This window comes from Batrachochytrium dendrobatidis, assembly GCF_000203795.2.
Source record: "Batrachochytrium dendrobatidis JAM81 unplaced genomic scaffold BATDEscaffold_14, whole genome shotgun sequence".
NCBI classification, from domain to species: Eukaryota; Fungi; Chytridiomycota; class Chytridiomycetes; order Rhizophydiales; genus Batrachochytrium; species Batrachochytrium dendrobatidis.
The window spans coordinates 522322-545098 of NW_006281112.1; the positions used below are offsets into that span (position 1 = coordinate 522322).

General features: G+C 37.3%; 7 protein-coding genes across 7 annotated transcripts in view; 4 read left to right on the forward strand and 3 right to left on the reverse strand.

Moving 5' to 3' along the window:
* Positions 1-448, reverse strand: part of BATDEDRAFT_36048 (uncharacterized protein) — a gene marked incomplete at its 5' end in the record, with an annotated part of 3490 nt that extends 3042 nt beyond the window's left edge. The window contains 3 exons of the mRNA XM_006681935.1: positions 16-78; positions 143-231; positions 304-448. Coding sequence (XP_006681998.1) covers positions 16-78; positions 143-231; positions 304-448 — 297 coding nt within the window. The remainder of the gene's footprint in view (positions 1-15; positions 79-142; positions 232-303) is intronic.
* Positions 449-2083: 1635 nt separating this feature from the next.
* On the reverse strand, positions 2084-2779 carry BATDEDRAFT_91751 (uncharacterized protein; the record flags this gene model as incomplete). Its single annotated transcript, XM_006682030.1, has 1 exon — positions 2084-2779. One exon carries the CDS (start codon positions 2777-2779, stop codon positions 2084-2086), a length of 696 nt encoding a protein of 231 aa, XP_006682093.1.
* A 780-nt stretch (positions 2780-3559) lies between these two features.
* Positions 3560-4392, reverse strand: BATDEDRAFT_91750 (uncharacterized protein; the record flags this gene model as incomplete). Its single annotated transcript, XM_006682031.1, has 2 exons — positions 3560-3912; positions 4041-4392. 2 exons carry the CDS (start codon positions 4390-4392, stop codon positions 3560-3562), a joined length of 705 nt encoding a protein of 234 aa, XP_006682094.1.
* A 2242-nt stretch (positions 4393-6634) lies between these two features.
* Positions 6635-8326, forward strand: BATDEDRAFT_27719 (uncharacterized protein; the record flags this gene model as incomplete). Its single annotated transcript, XM_006681883.1, has 1 exon — positions 6635-8326. The coding sequence occupies one exon, from the start codon at positions 6635-6637 to the stop codon at positions 8324-8326; it is 1692 nt and encodes a 563-aa protein (XP_006681946.1).
* Positions 8327-14006: 5680 nt separating this feature from the next.
* On the forward strand, positions 14007-19118 carry BATDEDRAFT_36049 (importin-alpha export receptor; the record flags this gene model as incomplete). Its single annotated transcript, XM_006681936.1, has 19 exons — positions 14007-14136; positions 14313-14458; positions 14569-14736; positions 14796-14966; positions 15362-15559; positions 15656-15820; positions 15906-16035; positions 16139-16204; positions 16281-16390; positions 16454-16696; positions 16783-16916; positions 17002-17117; positions 17223-17376; positions 17441-17532; positions 17594-17719; positions 17807-17984; positions 18087-18266; positions 18347-18496; positions 18582-19118. 19 exons carry the CDS (start codon positions 14007-14009, stop codon positions 18967-18969), a joined length of 3045 nt encoding a protein of 1014 aa, XP_006681999.1. The 3' UTR covers positions 18970-19118.
* Positions 19119-20337: 1219 nt separating this feature from the next.
* BATDEDRAFT_91854 (uncharacterized protein) lies at positions 20338-20937 on the forward strand (the record flags this gene model as incomplete). Its single annotated transcript, XM_006681993.1, has 1 exon — positions 20338-20937. The coding sequence occupies one exon, from the start codon at positions 20338-20340 to the stop codon at positions 20935-20937; it is 600 nt and encodes a 199-aa protein (XP_006682056.1).
* A 486-nt stretch (positions 20938-21423) lies between these two features.
* BATDEDRAFT_4048 (uncharacterized protein) lies at positions 21424-22570 on the forward strand (the record flags this gene model as incomplete). Its single annotated transcript, XM_006681789.1, has 4 exons — positions 21424-21709; positions 21761-21847; positions 21957-22137; positions 22204-22570. Coding segments are annotated over 4 exons (921 nt in total), but the record flags the coding sequence as incomplete, so codon positions are not given.
* Between the last annotated feature and the right edge of the window lie 207 nt (positions 22571-22777).

Genomic DNA, 22777 nt, shown 5'->3' on the forward strand with positions numbered 1-22777 from the left:
TAGTCGATGTGATACTTTGAACTCATGATCATAGTACACCACAATCGCAAATACTTTAGTAAACTCCATTACTTTGACCTACACAACACATGTTGATTAGTTTAGTCATGAACAATCCATTATTGTTACAATATATGAATACCTGTAAACTGGGTCGATTATACTCCAAATAATCGGTTATGATATCTTGCAGTCCAATACTCTGTAAGCGAGGCACTATAACTTTAAAGTCTGCCATTTCAAACCAACACAAAGTCAGAAATGGTTTGAACTCATCAATAATCCAATTGCTATTAAACTTACTGCAGTTATGTTGTTTCAACTCCATTATCAATACAAGCAGTCTGTCCCATATTTCATCAGCCTTGTATAGTTGAGCATCTGTTGTTAACAGTTCCAAATCTTCCAGGTGTTTGATAAACTCTTTCATGATATCAACACAATCCATGTTTGATAAAATTAGTAAAGTTGAATTTTGATTTGACAATTTCATTTATGCGAATGTTCAACAATTGCCAAGAATTGTTCATGTTTGGATTGTTGTAAAACACACAAACGAGTTGTTCCATTTTAGTATTGTTTTGATCAGTTTTTTGTAACAAAATTGGATTGTTATCAAACATGCATTTAGAAATACTGTAAATTAATATTCTGAATGTGATTGTTGTGGATTTGGTTTAATAAACAAGTTAGTTTACTACAACACATGGTAATGGATTACTAAACATCATCATAAATCAGATGGACTGGACTGGAATGAGATGAGATGAGATCAATTACAATCGCATTACAAATAGTGTGTGGTGATTAAATCATCGAGTATTTCCAAATACAAACTTGAATGAAAAGTCTTGCCACAAGACTGATCAACTGTATTACTGTTTACACTGTGGCATTATTGATGTATTGGAATATTTGGTGTCCAGATACACAATGATAATGGTAGTACAACTCATGGCAGTTGTACAAACCAAATGTGATTAAAACCAATAATAATGTCAGACAAGATTGGATAATGAATTAGCGTGTAAATCATCAACATTGATCAAGATTGATTGAAATGGTGAGATTGGGTTGGATGGTGATGAACACAATAAATGTGTGTACAGAGTTGTATTGACAATATTGACAGTCAAACACAATACATGAATGTGGGTTCAAATTTGGTGATCGTACAATGTATGATTACTAAGAGTTCACAAAATGTAGATTCAACACTATATTCTGATTGTGTGTCATATGATGGTTGTTGTGTTGATTCAACAATCGACAGTGTTTATCCAACCAATACAGCCAATATCACCACTCAACTCAACGAATGATCGTTTAATGGCATGTTATTGGACTGACAATCCCAAGAGTCAATTTAAACAATATTTGTAATATAAAGTTTGGATTACAATCTACATTCAAGGTTTCATTCCTGTATTCAAATGATTAAATAACTGCAGCCATATCATTCAGTCATACAAATATGTACAAATATGTACCAATCAAACAATCACAATTAAACTACACACTTTGGTAGTATACATGAAACATTGATACCAGTTTCTTGACCGTCAATTACTGCTACATGTGTCCATAGTTGTCACACACTGTTTATTCGAGATGTACAATCTTGGATAAAAGACTTGGTGTATAATAGTGGATGACCTGGAATGATTGGTTGCTTACCGTGCCAGATTCATACTCTGACTCGAATGAACACAATTGATGAGATTCACCCATAATCACTGCTATATTTTGTCCAAGATTGTAAAAATGAATCAATGCCATTAAAACTGAAACTGAATAAATGGTACTTGAAAGTTGCAATGATTTGGTTGATTTTTGTGCAGTACATGCCAACATCTAGTCAGCGTTCATTTATTGCAATCAACCACTTGCTGAATTCGATAAAATCAATACTTGAACTCATGTTTTACACCTTCTACATTTATGGTTGATAAATAGTAAAATGTAAATACTAGCCAGGTTTTTAAAACTTGATTCTTGCATGAGCCGACTCGTCCAACTTTCCACCCCATTGTGACACCAATGATTCAAGTTCATCATAGTTTGCAATGCGTTTGTTGTAGCGCTATTCAATGACCTTGTTTGCTAAATCCGTTTGCTCATGATTGGTACCACAGAATATCTGTTTGATCGAGATTTTCAATGCAGAATTGACATCAATGGCCATAGAACACCTTGGATGATCATAGAGTGAACCATGAAAATACAGAGAATCTGATGCAGAAACAAAATACGTTGAATCTGGAACATGGTTAATGTTAATCTCTGAATATATGCTCATCAAACCAAAAACAGAGTCCAACTTGAACTTGTTTAAACATGCTGGCGGGTTCGGTAATTTTGATCGGAAAGTGGTCAGATCCGAGTTTGTAATATCAGAACCAAGTCGTTTTCGTTGATCCAAAACTATGATATAGCCAGAGTCTTTTGCGCGTTTCAGAATAAAGTATATATCCACTCCTGGTCCATTCTCACCATTGAGCACAATTTGCAATGTCTCGCCGTCAACCCAGTCAACGAGACAACAGCTGTCGTGTTTCCGAGTGATCTCCCGTGGCATATCAGGTCCATATTGCTCGTTTGATTGGAAAACTTTGGCGATTCTGATGTGAACTTGAGTATTGAAAATGCCTGAATCAAACTGCGATCCATGCAGTATATCAGACAAAACAAGTATCGATATTCCCAATACAAGAAACGAGTTGATTCTGATACAGTAGAAACTAGCACCAAAATACTCCCATGATGACCAACGAGTCATGTTGGAAAATGGATATTCAATGTCAAGCGACAAACCATTCAACGATGATAGGAGTGCCGCTTCAAATTGGTTTAGACCGACCCTTTCATTCAATGGTCTCTTCAAAGCCTGAACAATGATATGGAATGGTACAATCACTTGACCATCATCTTGAATTTGACACATCCCGTTTGAAACCATTTGACTCCAAGTAAGGTTTCTTGCAGAAGGTAGCGATGATTCAGAAAACGGACAGTTTAGTAGATATGTAACAGGCGTGTTTGTAAAACAAGTCGCCAGTAGCTTCAAAATATCAGCGAGTGACAATTGATGATGCTGCAAATTCGAAAGCGCAGCTACTCTTGCTTTCCGAAAATTGGATTCGTTTAGATCATTCGGCTTCATGGATACGACTTGTTTTGCAAACTCAGTCAGTAGTCTTGTCACGAATGCATTGGGTGATTGAGTAAACAGTACTGGTTGATTGATGCGGTGATCTTGCCATGTTTTCAGCAATCATGAGTTTGGTCCAGTCACCACTGCAGAGACTGCAAACACTGAACAGGATCTGGTTGAGCACCGTGATTGGGTCTTATTTTTGACTGTATAATGTGTGAATGTGCTGATAATATTAATGATTGTCGATCAATGTCAAACACAAATATACCAACTAAAGCAGTGCAATGATCAACATTCGTCCATGAAAATCAAATTTTATTGTAAGCTAAAGCATACATGCAGTTGTAGAATGACAATTGAATCGGTCGAGACCAGTCCAGATTAGCATTCAAATCAGTCGGATTAGTTGTCATGCATGATTTGACCCCAAAGGAATTGAGCCCCACCGCTAACTCTGGAAACAACATTACTCCCAATAGTGGAAAGTGTTTGTCCCATGGAACTAGATTCAGGTGATGCTTCAGGTGATGATGTTTCTGATGATGTTTCTGGTGATGCTTCAGGTGATGGTTGTGGAGCTTGACTTTCTTGTTGATCACTAGGAGCTTGAGCAGAACTCTTTTTGCATCCTGATGATTGTTCTCCATCACATGTTTCCAAATAAGCATCAACGGTAGAATGTGCGAGGATTTCCCAAAATTGTTCATCAAGCAATTTAGCATTGTAAGACGCTCCGAAAACGAGCTTCACGAGGTCTACTTTGAGGAAATTCAGCTCATTCTCAAGTATTATAATATCGAGATCGCAATCTTGCTCTGTTTTTCAATCTTCGAGTATTTGGAGTATAGGTTTTCAAGATCAGCCTTGAGTCCTTCCATTTTACCATTACGACCACGTCTTAGATCGCCGTCACCACTTTGAAGTACAGTTCTCAATTTTCCAACCTCTTTTTCCAGAAGCGTTACCAATCTCTGTTGCTCGGTAAGTTGAGATTCTATTGATTTGCATAATTCTAATTGTATAGAATATTTGCCTCGCTTTTTTGAGTATTTTTCGAGCAGGCTTTCGACTTCAGCTGGAAGTGAATCAAGACCCTGTAAGCCTATACCGTTTCCATTAGGAGCTGGCAAAGAGCTAGATTCAGTACTTGTAGTCGCACTGGGAAGAATGGGATTGGCTGTAGTAACCGAGCAAGCGACCAAAAGTGATGTCAATACAGCGACTGTGAGTTTCATTTTACTGGTTTGATTAAGCAAGTTGTATATGATTATCGTCCAACAGGTCAATTATTGGGTCGTATTTATATTCGTATTGAGTGGATAATATCAAGCATAATTTTTGGATGACCGTCCTAAGGGATTGGCTTTATTGTCGGGGTTGGGATTGATTTATTGTTATCAATGTCAAACTTTCAAGGGATATCCCTTTATGCAATAATCCGCAACTTTGGTCACTACTTTTTGTGGATTAAAATATTGCATAGTTAATTAACTGTGTAGGTTCTCACCCCTTTTGTGCCCTAGAAAGGGTTGGTAAATCAAAATATAATCAGGTACATATTTTGAATAATATTGCATAGCTATATGCAATGCCTTTGATATTTGGTTATTACTTGATTACCAATGTGTTGTGATAGTCATGCTTTTCAAATGGCAATTGATTGGCATGATTCAATATGTTGTGGTTTGGTGATGCTTTGCATTCAACTCGACACGATCAGTCATCGCTGCACATTACTCGGTAATTCAATCAATCAACTGAATCAATACAATACAGTCCATGTTGCAACCACAATGTCACGTTGATGATCAGTGACTTGCAACTGTTGTGTTGGCATTGCATGTTGTGTGCTACTATATCAGCATCGATTGTCATTATAGTTGTATCAACCACACATCATGATCATATGTCATGGTTGACTCGTATTCTGGATTGATGCACTCATTGCATTACATTGTATCACTCGAGCAACTCGTTGTATGACTCGTTGTATATACACTGCAATTTGATTCAGTCACTCAACATTACAACATTGTTGAGCATCAATCAACAACTGCAATCGATATCAAACTACCGTGTACAATCAATTGCAGTCCACACCAGTTATAGTTGATGGCAATGTCGGTGTATGTTGATGGTGTTGCATTTGAATACATGTCAACCACACACAACCGGTACATACATGAGTAATGACGGCACTTGACGATCACAACGATTGATACCAACCACATCGAGTGAGTTGATATATTGCATTGACATTGGATACTCGATATCAACAGTGCAATATGATATACTGTTGCAAGTATATGATGGTTCACACTTTGTTAGTATGTTTGATCATATTGCACCAATTGACCAGTATACAATCACTGGATATATCGCATGTTGATATTTACCACTGCAAGTATATATTGATGATAGTCGTATTGATACAGCCAACACCAACATGTCAACCATGTAAATCATGTTGGATGCATATGATCACTCACAAGACTACTTGATTATCAATGACAATGTCAAGCAAATACTATCCAATAGTTTCAATATACATAGCTTATAGTTGGACACGATCGGTATTCGTATACACATGTTGTAGTTGTATGCATTGCACTTGCCGATTTGTGGATTTGTGCATTTGTTTGATGCAACTGTTGATATTGATTAGGACGACAATTGACGATCGATGTTTCCGGTTGTGGTTGTGGTGTATGCTATATCACCAGATGACATGCTATGTGATCATACTGCATACATTACACTAGACAGCTGACTACATGCAAATGATTGATACGGATCATTGCAAGTACACAACAATGTGACAAATGACTGTCAAATCAAATATGGTTGATATGTTTTATATACTGGATGTTGATGTTGATGTGAATACAAAACCTCGGTTGATACATATCGTATCATTTGATACCAAAACAATGCAATGTGATGTTCAAAGTCAGTTTGTAGTATGTCAATGGAATATGTACAAATATTAAACATGAGTTTGTGGATACTTTCAGGTTTGAAGATCATGGATGTCTGATGACATATTGATAGTTGTCATAATTGTCAAGTGTGTTGCAGTTGATTGAAGATGTAAAGGAATGAATCAATATTCGATTGTGTTGTTTATTAACAAGGAAGAGAGTGTGTTTATAAGATGGAAGAAACCAAGAAAGTCATGTGAATTCCAGTTCAAACGTCATTGTTGTTGGTTTTTGATTGTTAAACTATTCAGAAATGTCTCACATTCACACACTAGTAATGTCTCACACAATGCAAGTCAACACTCTCACACTAGTAATGTCTCACATTAATGAGACATTAATTCTGGTGTAAATTTGACTAATTTCCAAATATTTAAATCGTGTGAATTGTCTTGAAATATCCCAAAATTTTGTTATTTTGACTCGATTAAAAAGTCGATTTTTGTTTTACAATTTGACAAATAAATTGCTTTTTTACTCTTTTTCTTTTCATAAAATGCCAAAACGATTCCTCAACGTCCAATATGGCACACTTACTACTGAAATTGACATTACTGGAATCAGTAGACTTGGTGGAGTTCAGGATGCCATCAAGTCTGAGTATGGTCCTGCTATTCCTGTCCCACCTGCTTTCATTCAACTCTACACCAACAGTAACAAGGACCAACTAATCAACACCTGGGCTTTATTCAGCTCTCTTCCTCAAGAATACTTTACTCAAGACGGTTCTTGTGTTGTTATTGGTGTTTCCCCTCTACCTTCAAGACAACCTACTCAAACTGACCTAGGTCCAACATCTGCTGCAGCCTCACCCGCACTACTGGATTTTTGGACTGCTTTCACAAACTACCCTAACCCTCTTGAAGGAAACACTGTTGTCCAACTTCCAGCAGACGTATTCATCCTTGGAAACCATTCAATTGGATCATCCATTTACATCCGTCCTTGTTATCCTAAACTTTTTGAAAAATCACTATCTATTGTGCAATCTGCTGGTATATGTCGTTTGATCATCCTTGGAAATCCTGGAATTGGCAAGACATATTTTGGTTACTTTTTGCTGTTGCATCTTGCTCGCTCTGGTGCTACAGTCGTGTATGAAAGTTTTCAGGAAGAATGTCTATACTTGTTTACTCCTAATGGTGTATTCAAAGGAGATCGTAGATCTTTCCATAATCAGTTGATGTCCTTGTCAACATTCTACATTGTTGATGGCATGGCTCCAACTGTTGTTAATGCCAGGACCATTCTTGTTACTTCACCTCGTCGGGAAATTTGGTACCAGTTTTGCAAGAATTCCTGCGACATTCGGTATATGCCAGTGTGGTCAAAAGAAGAATTGCATTCTTGTCGCTCAATGCTGTTTCCTACAGTTCCACAAGAATTGGTTGAAAGCCTGTATTTGAAGTGGGGAGGAATTGCTCGTTATGTTCTTAAATATGCATTGGTAAAAGAAAAACAGAATTTTCTCGACAAAGCTTTAAATATTTCCAATATCGATTCAGTTGTCAAGTCTTTTGGTAAATATGGTGAAAACCTAGACGCTTCAAGTTGTTTGATTCATATATCAGTCAGTGATGGCTTCCACAGTGGTCCTTATCAGTTTGCTTCTGACTATGTGGTTGATGAAATTTACAACCGTGTCTATGCCAGAGACCGAGATCATCTTATCAGATTCGTTTCTGTCACTCGAGAAATTGGTGAAACTGGTCAACTTAATAGGGTATTATTTGAAAAGCACGCTCATACAATCATCGCTAAAGGTGGTTCATTCAAGATTCGTGATTTACGTACCAAGCTGGAGTCTACACTTCAACTGCCAATGGATCTTAGTACTTTGTTATTCTCCAACAACTCTCAAGTTCAAGACGCAACGAATTGCTATTTCCGTCCCATTAGCAATATTTTTGAATCTGTTGATTCGTTCATCAAGCCAAATCTACTTTTCCAAATGACCGGTGCCAAAGATCATCCTTGCAAACAGACTGGGATTTGTGGTGTTTTGGAAATACTTGGTAATCCGTCAAAACCAGAACTGTATTTTGTTGTACCTCCTGATCGTTTTGCCTGTTTTACACGCCAAAGCTACCACGGAACAGATGGTCGAGTGTTGTCACAAAACGATACTATTGCGAGTGTTGAGAAGTTGACTCGATTTGTTTTGACGTTTGAACCATCTCATCAATAAGGTATGTAGACTAGAATTAATGATTTTTATTGGCCGCATAACGCTAATCCTAACTCTGTTTCTCGACCTTGTTCTACACAATACACGGCGTTTGATTTCTTAAAGGTGAATAATATCGTATGGGTTCCATCGGACAACAAACCTCACTTTGTGGAAATGACCACTTTGATTGTCAGGAACTTCCCAGTCGTGTAATTTAATCGCTTTGGTTTTGAAACCTATAGTTTCTTGTAAATAATTGCATATCCCAAGACTGTTTTTCACCATACAGTTTTGAAACTAATATTTTGATTCAAAAACAAACTGCGTTTTCCTTTTTCTTTTGCAAATAAAAGTTGTTTTGTTGCTTACAATTATGGACAATCAATTGACTGCCAAACTGTACAGCAGTTTTGCTGACATTGGATTTGTCCGATCGATAGTCTCGGGTTTCAAACTTGAATCAAACTCCCAGCTGACGAAACACTGCAGGGATTGTTACAAGCACAAAAGCAGCTGTTTCAAGAGATGTTGGTATTATACAAGGAGTACCAGAAAGTATACTCTTACAAAGAATTGTTTGCAACTGAATTGAATCAAATAGCCATACGTGATAAACAGCGGGTTGATTCTGGTTTTATTCCCAATCAATGGTATTGACAAAAACAACCAGGGATGAGCCAGGATCAAGAGTTGGAGGCTAGACACAATTATGAATGGAATATGCTAGAGTATCAAAAAGATGATCAAAAAAAGCGTGCAATTCAACAGATCAGCAATGATGTCCAAATGCATAGTGTAATCAAGCAAATTTGAATCCATTTTGGCATTGCAAGACACAATATCACATTTGGAAGAGTTGATTGGAAATATAAAGACTCGTACTCGATAAACACGGACTTGTCAGTAGTTTGATTTTATACTCTATCATTCTTACAACAAGATCCAGCCAAACCCAGTCTGTGTACATTAACGCTTAGTACTGGTTAAAAAACTACCCATTGTATCCAATTTGAGGCATCAAGTATGAGTCTGGCACAAATAGCTCGTATTTATTATGAATTACAAGCAAAGCTATTGACTATTCTACCCTAATACTTTTGACTTGAATTCCTTTCTGCGAATAATTTATGTTTTGACAACTTTGTGTAGATCGTGAGCATATGATGGCATTGATGGTTGTCATTATTGGCAAGTAGATCACAGCAAATCAAAGATACAAAGGAATGATCCAATAAACTAATTGCGTTGTTTATTAAAGAACGGGAAGAGTGTGTTTTTATAATATGGGAGCGATGAACAATACCAGAAGGAATGTATGCGGATCATCGTTCAAGCATCATTGTTGAGGATACCTGATTACTATAGATCTTCCATCCGAGGTGACTGGTGATCACAACTGATGATCACATCCCAGATATATACAAAGGATTCACTCAGTGCAAATCAACAGACTTGACATCTCAACACTCTCGCATTACAATGACATACGCTATTAACTGTCCAACAATATCGAGTTTAATTTGGTGGATATTAATCGGTGTTGCTTGATCATCAAATGGCATACATGTCTAATGGCAGGTATCAGAAATGGACACCACCAATCTATCAAAATGGTACAAATGGAGCATACATTGCAACTGATCATATATTGAGTTGTATAGCAAGATATTGTGTAGTAATCATGTGTGATCCATTGTAAATCATAACCACATGTCTAGCATACTTTGTGTCAATTACTTGTCGGCATAAAATGGATGATTTGTCCAGTTTATATTCAAATGTATTGTAAAAATGGTGTTTTTGATCGAGTGATACTATATGACCATGAATGATGGAACTGGAACATGATTACAAGTATACACATTCAACCATCTGAACAACTCCGATACAATCAGATGTATTGTCACTTGTCAGTTCTACATGACTGTATCGGATCTGTTCAAATACCTGTGATGTGTATATCTGCAACTCAAGATCGTGAATGCTGTTTGTAGTGCAATGTCTGTCATGACAACCCATATCAGTTATACAGTGTGTATCATATTTTAACAGCACTGATCATGTTTTGATGGATTGTTATACGTCGCAACGCCTTGAAAGTCAATTCTACCACGCAAGTCGTGAGATCGCAAAGTCGAACAATATCTCGTGTGGTAGTGTTTTCATATGGAGCAATATTGTATCACATCAGAACATTGTATTAGTCGACAGGCACACGATTGTGATGGTAATGGTTTGCAGTTTGATACACGTTTGACAAATGAAACGCAAGTTCATTTGGACAATTACGAGTGTTGGCTGATTGCTGCAAGATTGCACCAAGATTGCTGATATTACAACAACCACAAATGTGTCCAGGACTGCTGTGAAGTTCCAGTATATGGACAGTTGGTAGGATTACAACAAAATGGCATTTGCAAGTTTTATGTCATGGCTATGTGGAGTCATGCTGTATTGATATGTCCATCTATGATACAATGCCAAAAATGTTGAATGAACAATGAGTAATGAACAATGGGTAATAGAAATATAATTGGTGAGCATTTTTCAAAGCATACATTAGGTGACATTCCGTATAACAATATCAACAAAAACAGTAGTTTAATGGATGAATCTAGAAATATTATACCATCGACATTGGATTGCTACTCGAGACTGATTGGTGGTTGATCAAATGGGACAATGAAATATTTGACTGGTTGTGATTAAACATACATTACAAATTGTAGCTGATAACGTGGTTGTGGTTGGTAAACCGATAATGTCATGCATCTACAGTAAGATCCAAAACCAAACTAATCCACTCCACTCCACTCCAATCCATTCTAGTCTAGTCCAGTCCAGTCCATTCGTGTTGTTTTGTAATCACTGTATCGTGTAATATTTCATTTAGTGACCAAGAGTTGTCAGGAATCAATTGATGTAATGAGTGGTTCAAATTGATGTTTTGTGTGTTGATCACAATGGCTGTGTATTACAAGATCACTTGCGGTATCAATTTGTCAATCAACGAGTGTAAGTCACTCGAAAAGAGTTTACTGGACTGTATGATTGAAAACAATACCACCACTTTGACACAATCGATACACGATAGTGGATTGATTGCGTGGTTATTTTGGCAGTTGACTCAACTCTTGCATCGTTGGAACCCAGTTTGACAAGCCAACCATATCCATACAAAACAGACGACTCGAATGGCGTGTTTTTAGCCAGTGTTATTATTTGAACCAGTCTTTCAGTTTTTCCAACACTTTCCAACACTTTCAATCCACTTGATCCACTTGATCCACTTGATCCTTGTATCAAGTCGGAACATTTAAAACATCTACCATAAACCATTACAACCAGTTTTACATATTGGATCTATCAAAATGTTGAACAAACTCGAACCAGCCATTGATTAAATCGAGTTGTTAAATGCTGAGTTGCATGACTGGTTGTGGATAGCTTATTGTTGACTGCGCCATTCAAATACCAATGATCGAAAACACTAATATTTCAATACACGATTCGATTGGTAACAGTGTGGTTTGGGTATTTACTGTTGACAACCGATTTCAAGTCTTGTTGATAAATGGTTGCACTTTTGACAATCAGTATATCCGCAATCAGTTGGAATTGGTTTTGATACTGTATGCCAAGAACTTATTTAGTGTTGGTGTGATTCAGGTTTTGAAATACTTGTATATTTAGACATGCCAATAACACATCAATGCAACAACACAACACAAACAGTAATACGCTGATTGACAATATATACGCTGAATAATCCAGATATACTTGATATACTTGATACTGTATTAGAACCAATCAAGTTCAACTTTGATTTGAATGTCATGCACAATAGTAAAACTAAACGTGTGATATCAACAATCCACCTAGTGTATGTTGTATATCGACATCATGATGCATACCACGATCACCACATGATGGTGCACAAACATGTTTGACATGTGTCATGTAAACACTCGATATGCCGTGTATTGGCATCTTTTATCATAAACCAACAGCAAGTATATTTGACTGTAGCGACTTTTACTAGCATATTACATCAATTGACTACGCTGATTGACTGTCATACACACATAGTATACCATAGCATAGCATACCATGCAATATCACAGTATTAATGGAATGTATGATACTGTTGATGACAGATCCCAGCAGAATCTGAATGGTTAGATTCGATATTCAAAGTAATGCATTGCTGTATGTATGTATTGGTCAAATTGTAATACAAGTAATAGCAATGCATTAGTATGCATTAATATGCCAGTCAACAGTCATATTCAAAATCAAGTCAATAATATGTAATGAATGTCAAATCACATGCAAAGTTTAATTATGGATTCAAGTCGTGAAATTTCCATTTTGATAAATTGATTCATTTTTCCCAAATAAAATCCTAATGAACAACTCGACTCATCACATATTAAAACTACTACACTCCCACATACTCAAACGATCATTTACCACTACCAACAGTCATGCAGCAACATCCAAACCCCTGCATGACAAGGTTCAAGATCATATCAGCAAAAACTACTTGCTGTATTTAGCAATGTTTGGAGTAGCTACTATTCTTGGTAGTTTCCTCTGTAGTCAGATCAAAGAGACAGAAGTCAAACTCAAGGTTGATATTGGTGAAATCAAGACTATGCTGACTCCGTTCATCGTCAAAGTCAAGATGAACAAGGAGAGGCTTGATGACATCAAAAAAGACTTGCACAGGAGATGACGATGATTGCTGATTGTAAATACACTAGCATTATTATAATATATTTAAAATAAAAACATGAATGTATCAATGACTGTAATCATGTCAACGAGACCAAAATCACTCATAATTGCCATGACCAGAGTGTTGGATGATCTGTGAGTATTATTAGATGATTGTGTAGTTTAACTTGTAGAGTTGATTGTCTCATTTGTCTCACAGTCATGACTCACACTCATCATGACTCAGTCGTGCGTTCCGATTGAATATTCAACATCCGATCGTGTGAATTGAATAAATTCAAACAACACATTGCATGACTTGATATCAACACTGCAATACAATGAATTATCAATACCAAATTGTGTTACAAACACTAAACATTGTTGTTTGAATGTGTTGTATTCAATCCATAACAAACTACTAATCGTGTATTTTGAACCATTCATCCATATACAATAATGTGATGTGTTGTCAATATACAATAGTACACTATACACATGGTTGATACAATCAATTGATGTGTATGCATGTATTAAACACAAGTATGACTGATTGTGTGGATCAAACTGGTTATTGATTGTTGTGATGATATATCGAACAGTTGAATATTTATAACATTACAATGTTGTATTCACATAAAATCAAACATTTGTATGTTGCAGTGATTGTCAGTATTTTGATTTGGAATAAAAAATGATCAAATGTTAAGTTTACTGAACATTGGCTGGATTACTTGTTCAATAAACGATATTCATCATATAATCAAACTGCAATTCAAGAAAAGATTGCGCGTATCAAGAATACAACTCAACATGACAATCACTTAAAAAGCAGTAAACTTCAAGAATGAATTCATACAATACTCAGTAAACTGCATTAATCATGCCATGAGATTGACACTTGTTTTACGCGAACACGACAGCAACAAGAGACGATCATTAGTAATAAGAAATGATCGTTTTCGTTCTTCCAACAGTCATGTTTGATTATTCGTTGCAACAACAACTTATCACGATTGCTGACACCATGAATACGCAAGAACAGCAACAGCTTCAAACTATTTCCGAGTGTTTGCGTCAAACTCTTGAACCTGCTACTCGAAAAGCAGGTATTACGTTCAACTCTTCTTATTTCTTGTACTTTTTGAATGTCATCTCGGACATTCGGATTGATCTGGTCAAGATCGAGTTTTCTTTAGTCTTTCGACCTGCCATGATCAAGATTCACTATTTCCAATTATAGAATATCATGCATATATTTACCTATTTCTGTCTACATGATTAGCTGAGCAGCAATTGATCTCTAGTGAGCAAGTTCCAGGCTTCTCCATTCTGCTGCTGAAACTCATAGATAACACTGCTGTGGATATCAGTGTGCGCTTTGCTGCTGCCCTTTATTTTAAAAACTTTACCAAGAAGGAATGGGCTCAGGTGATTGCTATTTATTACAGGACATGGGATTTATATTTGAGCAACTATTCAAATCTAGACTCGGTGCTAATTCACACTTTTCAATTCAATCGGAAATATCAATTTTTCAGAGTGATGATGGGCAAGACAAGATTCCAGAGGCCGATCGGTCCACTATCAAAACCATCATTGTATCATTAATGATCACTGTTCCTTTTTCACTTAGAAATCCTCTTAGCGATGCTGTCACCATTATCGCAGACAGCGATTTCCCTACAAAGTGGTCGAATCTTTTGCCAGTAAGACTCTTATTTAGTCTTGTAATGTTTGCAAAGTATATTGATTGTTGCACGATTAGGATTTGGTTGCTCGTTTAAACCTGCAAGATTTGGATATCAACGTCGGTGTCCTCCAAACTGCTCATTACATTTTTAAACGTTGGCGTCATCACTTTCGCAGCGATGCTCTTTATTCTGAAATTAAATTTGCCATTAGTCAGTTTGCCGTCCCTTACTTGGAGTTTTTCAAGGTATACTTTACTGTCGTATTCACGTAAAAATGTATCATTTTTCTGTATTCATCCTGCAGTCTCTATTTCGCTTTGGAATAGACAGTGACCAAGTACTTGGATCAAAAGAGAGTTGAACAAGTGTCAAGAATGTGGGATTGACTGCAACTGTGATGTGAATGCTGCTTTGAACATTTATTCAAACAACACAATGTTGTCCAGTAGATTTGGCATCAATCATGCTGTTTGATTTGCTGCCTATTATGTATTTTAGCCTTAGTGTTTCACTCTACGTAAATACAGCTGAAATGATGCATGCTTTTAAACTTTACTCGCGACCAAAGACATTTTGATTATTTCTATCCAATTGTGTAAATGTAGATCATTAATGCATACTTTACTTGAACCCATTATAGGCAATTGACTCAATGATTGACGCAAGTTCTGCCGACAAACCCAGAATCACTAAATTGCTAGAGATTTTGCTGCTTTTAGAAAAGATTTTTTTCAGTCTCAATTGCCACGATCTGCCCGAGTTTTTTGAAGACAATCAAGCTCATTTTATGAACTTGTTTGCAAAATATCTTACATATCAAAATTCTATTATTGAATCTGTAAGTGCCAGTTCTTTATTACTAGCTATTATCGACTATACTATATTGCTTGACACTATTTTTTGATTTGACACTCTACATGCATTTTATATCTAGGATCCGGATGAAGCTGGTCCAATTGAAAAAATTAAATCAATGACCTGCGAGATTATTGATTTGTATGCTCGTCTCTACGAAGATGATTTTCCACGTCTGCCTGAATTTGTACAGATTATATGGACTCTCCTTACTAGCACATCTGGTGAACCAAAGAATAACATGGTAAAAAATTGATTATTTTAACATGCTAGTCAATCTATATGATCATAAACAATTTTATATCTTTTATATTGCATCCTGTACTTAGTTGGTCAATCGCATGATGTCGTTTCTCACCTCAATTGTAAAACCTGCACACCATCGTCATTTTTTCGAGCAACCTGGATCTCTTGAGCGTATCTGTGGTCAGATCGTGTTGCCTAATATGGAGCTTCAAAGTAAGCTCAGTGATCCAACATATAGCGATACATTATAGTTTATGACAAGACGTTTGTTATTTTGAAAACAATTGACGTGTTTGATTTATTAATCATTATCTAGCTGCAGAAGAGGAGTTATTTGAAGACGACGCTATTGAATATATTCGTCGTGATCTTGAAGGATCTAGTATGTTATTTAGCCTTATCTACTATATTTCAAGGTATATTACAATGATAAAATATCTAATACTCTGTATTATCAGCATCGGATTCACGGCGTACTGCTGCTGCAGAGCTTGTTCGCGGACTTTTGGAGCACTTTTCTGGCCAAGTCACATTGATATTTTCCAACTACATCACCAAGTATCTTGAGGTATGATGATTATACATTTTAAAGTAGAGATTTGATGTTTTTGCTAATGTTATGATCAAATAGATGTATGAAGCCGATCGTGTTAAAAACTGGAAAGCAAAGGATACTGCACTATTTTTGATTACCGCACTGTCTGCCAAGTCGGTAACTGCTCAAGTTGGTGTTACTCAAATCAATGAGCACATTCCCATTATTCCTGTTTTTTCTGCAAATGTACTTCCGGATATACAGGCTCCAGTTGATGGGGCTTTGAACCCCATCATTAAAGTGGATGCCATCAAATATTTGACCATTTTTCGAAGCCAGGTCGGTTCTAATTGATATTATTTTGGACATTTTAAAACTCAATGTTTTTTTAATCAGGCGTCAATTTTATATCTTGTAATGTCTAGCTGACCAAGGAGCAGCTTATGAATGTGATTCCCCATGTTGTGAATCATCTGTCGTCTACCAATTATGTTGTACACACTTGGGCTGCTCATGCTATTGAGCGTATCTTGGCTTTAAAATCTGGAAATTCCCTCATGTAAGAATGCTTATTTAACAATTTTTGCCAAAATTGAATTCACAATGATTAGATTGATATTAAACAATGTGTTTATTCTACCTAGGTTTACCCCAACAGATACTGTCTTGTTTGCTAGTTCTGTGATAAGGCATCTGTTTGACCGTATCGAATCTGGTCGCACTCCAGAGAAACTTGCCGAGAATGATTATCTGATGAAGTGTATGTATAATAGTTGGAGTTATGTTTTGTGTTTCTGTCTAGAGTTTCTAGATATGCTATTTCTAGGTTGATTTACGTGCAGTTTTGCTTGAATTTTAAAACTAGGCATCATGCGAGTTATTGCCACTGCTCGAGACCAACTTCCTGACATTCAAATGGTGCTGTCGAGGTTGACTGCCATCATCAAGGAAATCAGCAAGAATCCTAGCAACCCTAAATTCAATCATTTTGTGTTCGAGTCAGTTGCTCTCATGATTAGGTATATGGCTAGATGTGTTTAAATATAATAGACGTTTTTGTACTAATGTGCCTTTTATATGTAGATTTGTTTCTGTCACTAATCCAGCCATTGTGGCCGATTTTGAGTTGTTCCTTGTTCAACCATTCCTTGAAATTCTTCAAATGGATGTTCCAGGTACGTATTTCAATCAGCTGCGTTGTTTTTAAACTTGCTAACCTCTTCAAACGCTGTTTAGAATTCACACCCTATGTGTTCCAGATTTTTGCCCAAATGCTCACTCTCCGGCCCGATCCTGGACTTTCACCTGCCTACCAACAGTTGATGACGCCGCTTCTAACACCTACTTTATGGCAAACTCTTGGTATGTTCTCAATTGTGATTGATGAAAAAATAATCAGTTTTGATAGTTGAGCATGCCAACACTAATGTATCTGGTGTTGTAATAAAGGAAATATCCCTGCATTGGTAGTTTTGCTTCAGGCATATATCCGCAAAGGACATGTAGAAATAGCTCAGCAATCGCAGCTGAGTCCATTCCTGGGTGTTTGTCAGATGCTGTTGGGATCTCGTCATACTGACCAGCACGGATTTGATCTGCTCATGACCATTTTTGAAACATTTCCATTGTATGTTTGACTTGGTTGTGTTTTTCAATGCTTGATAACAGCCTTTTTATCCTACACATTGCACTAAACCAACTTTGCTGTTACTAATTCAAAAAAACTTAGATCGGTGCTTACTTCTTACACGAAAAACATCTTTGTGGTGCTTCTGACCCGCTTGTCCCAAGGAAAAGTTTCGCGATTTTCGACGGATTTTGTCAAGTTTATCTGCTTTTTGCTAGTTATTGATAAACATGATATAAACGTGGATACCATTGTTGAGATTTTGGATTCAGTTCAGCCTACGTAGGTCGATATATTGTCTGAATGCATGTAGTGTTTGAATATTGTAGAATTGATTTATAGTTTAATGCACCTATTTATAGACCTTTGTTTGGCGGACTCTTGCAAAGCGTGTTGATTCCTAACCTCAAGAATCTTTTTGTTCTCAACGATCGTAAAAAATGTTGTGTTGCAATGACTCGCCTGCTTTTTGAAGGAAATTCACTCTTGAGTGATGCATACATTAACCTCTGGTAATGCTGTATTTTCTGATACTGTTTGATGGCTTTTTAAACTTATGAGTTATTCATTCGCTGTATGTACTATTTCATAATGTAGGCCAACTCTTTTTGCTGTTGTTTTGGATCTTGCCGAGGCTGCTCACTCTCTGAAATCCACGGATGGTACTGACAAATTGACTGTTAGTGCACCGGCTGAAGATGACCCAGACATACTGTCCTCGATGGACTTTGCTGAGGATACTGGCTACCAAGTTAGCTTTGTTCGTTTATCCACTATGGGTAAGCTTGGAAAAACCAATATGGTTGATGGTGTGGCCGATCCCGCTTCATATCTTGTCCAACAGGTCTCAAAATGCAATGGTGATACTGCTGGAATGACAGCTCAAGAAATATCCAGACGCGAAAAAATCCGTATGATATTATCCAGTGCACCATTTCAACAAAGCATTATACCTAGACTGCAGAAACTTGGCACTACTGTTTGAGTATTGATCCTATTTTTTGTTTGAATTAAACTCGAATTGTCTTTTTACAAGTTGATCAAATGATTGTCGAGTATAGAATGAATGATTCTTGTTTCAATAGCCTTGTATTATGGCCATGTTCACGTAAAATAAACCGCCATCTTGCAGTGACTGTCATAAAGTTCAAGACACAATATTGTCTTGTAAATTCAGACATCCTTGTTTAATGTCACATAATGTGGCTGTAACAAGAGCCACCAGCTAGGAATCGATTCCTAGCTGGTGACAACAGGGTGAAACATAATTTCTGTGAATACTATTTTAAATCTCCCACTTGATCACTTTTAATCACACATGTGCTGATTGTAATCATCACGATAAAGGTTGATGGCCCTGCATTGATAATCACGCGCCGAAGGCCCTTACTGTTGATGTTGTGTCGACCATCTTTCAAGAAAATACACAAGTCTAGACCTACCCTTCCAAAACTTTTTCATTGCCTTCAAAAGGGCACTAGATTTGGGGTGATGAGGGTCGCAATCACCCAATCAATCAAAACCTGATCACAAAAATGTGGTTGAATGAATCTTAGTGACATCTCGACTACACAAACAGTGTTGACAACTTTTTATTTCATTTCTCTATTCTCGTATCCTTTATCACGAGCTGTGATCCAAACCAAGAGCACTACAGATAGAACAGGATCAAGTAGCGATCGTTGAAATATCAAGTCGTAAGTTTCGTACTATTTCTAAGAGTCGGGGATCAGGCCATCAAGTCCCATCGGCTTGATAGAACTTTTTGGTACTTGAGCGGCAACAAAGGCTATCAAAGCAGATAAAATCAAAACAAATTTCATGTCGAGTTAAGGATTGGCTATAAAAAAGCTTTCAAATCGTCAACCTTTAAAAGGGATTGTCATATGTCGTGAAAGTTCATGCATATATTTATGTGAAATGGAAACTCGAAAAGGGCTACAGGGGCTGACGTCAACTATCTCCCTTGATAGTCTAAAGCTGTGGACTAAAAGGGATGTCTGCACAAAGTGATTTTGGATATTCAAGCAGAGTACAGATGGTTCATGCACACCAACAGACATGGTTAAGCCAATAATCATTTGTATTATTGATTTGGATATCAAAGAGTTGATTATTCAACTACATATTTTAGACTTTCAAATTGCAGGTTCAAAATCCATAATTTTGTAGATGCAAGATAATAAGCATCAATGATATCATAGCCTGTATGTGGCTTTGTTGCTGGCTGTAATCAAAGCAAGCCCTTATCATTTAAGGGATAATAACCCTTTACTTTAGCAGTCAACCTTGAAACGCTCGACTATTTATATTATCCTATTAGTCCAGCTGTCAGATCCGCCAAACTCATATCATGAAATTATTCCTATTTTCCACCATTGCGTGCGTTGTGTCGATTGTGCATGCAGGTATCTTGCCAAACATAGATTCCCCGACACACAAAGTATCAGACTATGTCTACCCAATCCCGAAAAAGACAACCACTGGTACAGACATTTCTCTAGTTCAAGCCAAGAGTAGAGAGAATGTCGTCAAGAGTAGAATCAAGCGAGTATGCAATGTGATGATACTCCTGAAACCAGAAATTTTAACCGATTTGCTCAGCCAACTAATACAAATATCTGGACTCGTCAATTCAAAAGAATCACTGATTAACAAACTTGAAGTCATTGGTGAGCAATGGGAGGAGTCCACGACTGGAAAACGATCACCTAACTCACATAAAAGGCATATGCTGTATATGAAAGGTGTTCGTAATCAAATGGAAATCGATTTGTTTAACGTAAGACTGTCATTGAACACTGCAAGCTCTAAACTAAAAACATCCATGCTTGAGTATCTCGGTCCCAAGGGCAGTCGAAGCTATGACCATGTTATGCAAAATCGAGTTGAAGTTCTCGAGTGCATCAACAAGGCTTTCAAAGCCAAACCATTTATAAAATTAAGCCAATAAACAATTTACATTTATGTAAGCCTCAACATTGCATGAACATTGAGTATTTTATTGACCGCGTTTTATTCCTGTTAAACTGCAACACAGCAGCATTGTTCATAATATATTCTAGCTGTACGCATCACCATACGGCAACTATAACTTGTGGGGTTGATGGGAAATGAAATACCAGATGCATCTCTTGCATCACAAAGCGTTCAAGTCGCTGTGCGTATTAGAAACCCACCGTCATCACGCAGCAACGTGCTTGATGGACCACGTCCAGCTACTAGCACTCCAATAGCACTTTCTATAAAGTCCAACAGCTTTCCACCCAAACCACCGTTTTTATCACAACACATAGCATCCGGCTCATCCACACCTACACCCTCTAGCTATACACAAGCCACTGTACATGATACTCAAAATGGCTCAGCGATAGTTGTAGAAGCATCCAATCGCGACCCTGCAACAGATACCTATGCAACAGTTTGCATCAATGACCCCGATGAACGCAAATCTCCAAAAGAGTTTCATTTTGACAAGGTGTTTTCCGCAACTGCATCACAATCACAAATCTACGAACGCATGATTCGTCCAATCATTGACCAATGTCTTGATGGATACAACGGATGCATTTTTGTATATGGACAAACGGCTAGTGGAAAAACGTATACAATGCAAGGACCATCAGCTAGCACTGGATTTGAAGAAAGCGTGTCTACTTCGGATAATCGTGGTATTATTTTACGAGTCGCTGACCAGATTATAGAATGCATTCGAAAATCAAAAGGTATTGATGGCGACGATAACGCAGGAATGGGTGGAGGGAAATCTACCAAAGCCTCGACTACATACTCGGTAACTGCAAGCTATTTGGAAATATATCAAGAACAGCTTAAAGATTTACTATGTCCTGCAGATCAGCAAGGTATAGCATAAAACATTGTTTTCTTGATATCAGTAAACTATAAAAATCTGGACTCATGAATCTGTATTTCTATACCCTGAAAAATTAGGAGAGCTGCGAATAAGGATAGACTCAAAATCAGCAACTGGCAAGGAGCTTTATGTAGAGGGACTCACTGAACGACAGCTTTCAACACCATTGGACTATCTAAAAATGATTGAGCTCGGTATCAAACATCGTACTGTAGCCGAGACTAACATGAACAAAGTATCGTCGCGATCCCATTCAGTACTCACATTGATCATTGAACAGTATCAAGCTATTCCCCATTCCATTGCAGTACCATCAGACAACTATGACAATGCGGATGATGGTAGTGCAGATAATGTAAACCAAATCGGTGTTAAAAAGCGCAGCAAAATCCACCTTATAGATTTGGCAGGCTCAGAGCGAGTCGATTCTACTGGTGCTACAGGAACCCGACTTAAAGAAGGAGCATCAATCAATCAATCGCTCTCATCTTTAGGAAATGTGATCAATGCACTCTCCACTCACGCCAAGCATGTCCCTTATAGAGATTCCAAACTAACGTATTTGCTCAGCGATTCGCTGGGTGGAAATTCACTAACAGCCATGATTGCATGTATATCCCCTTGTGCTGCGTCTTATGATGAAACAGTTGGTACGTTACGTTTTGCTGAGCGAGCCAAAAAAGTCACGAATCAAGTTAGAGTAAATGTCGATCCGATTGTATTGAGGATGTTGGCTCTCGAGGCAGAGATTGCCAGATTGCGAGGAATACTGGACAAGTGCACATGTGGAATTTGGCGACCTGATGGAGCGGCTCATTCTCGCATGCATTCAGTCATCAACAGCATGCATAGTGTTGCTTCCGTATCACATCGGTGGAGTGTTCGATGGAAAATGTGGTATCGCAGGATGTTTGGTGAG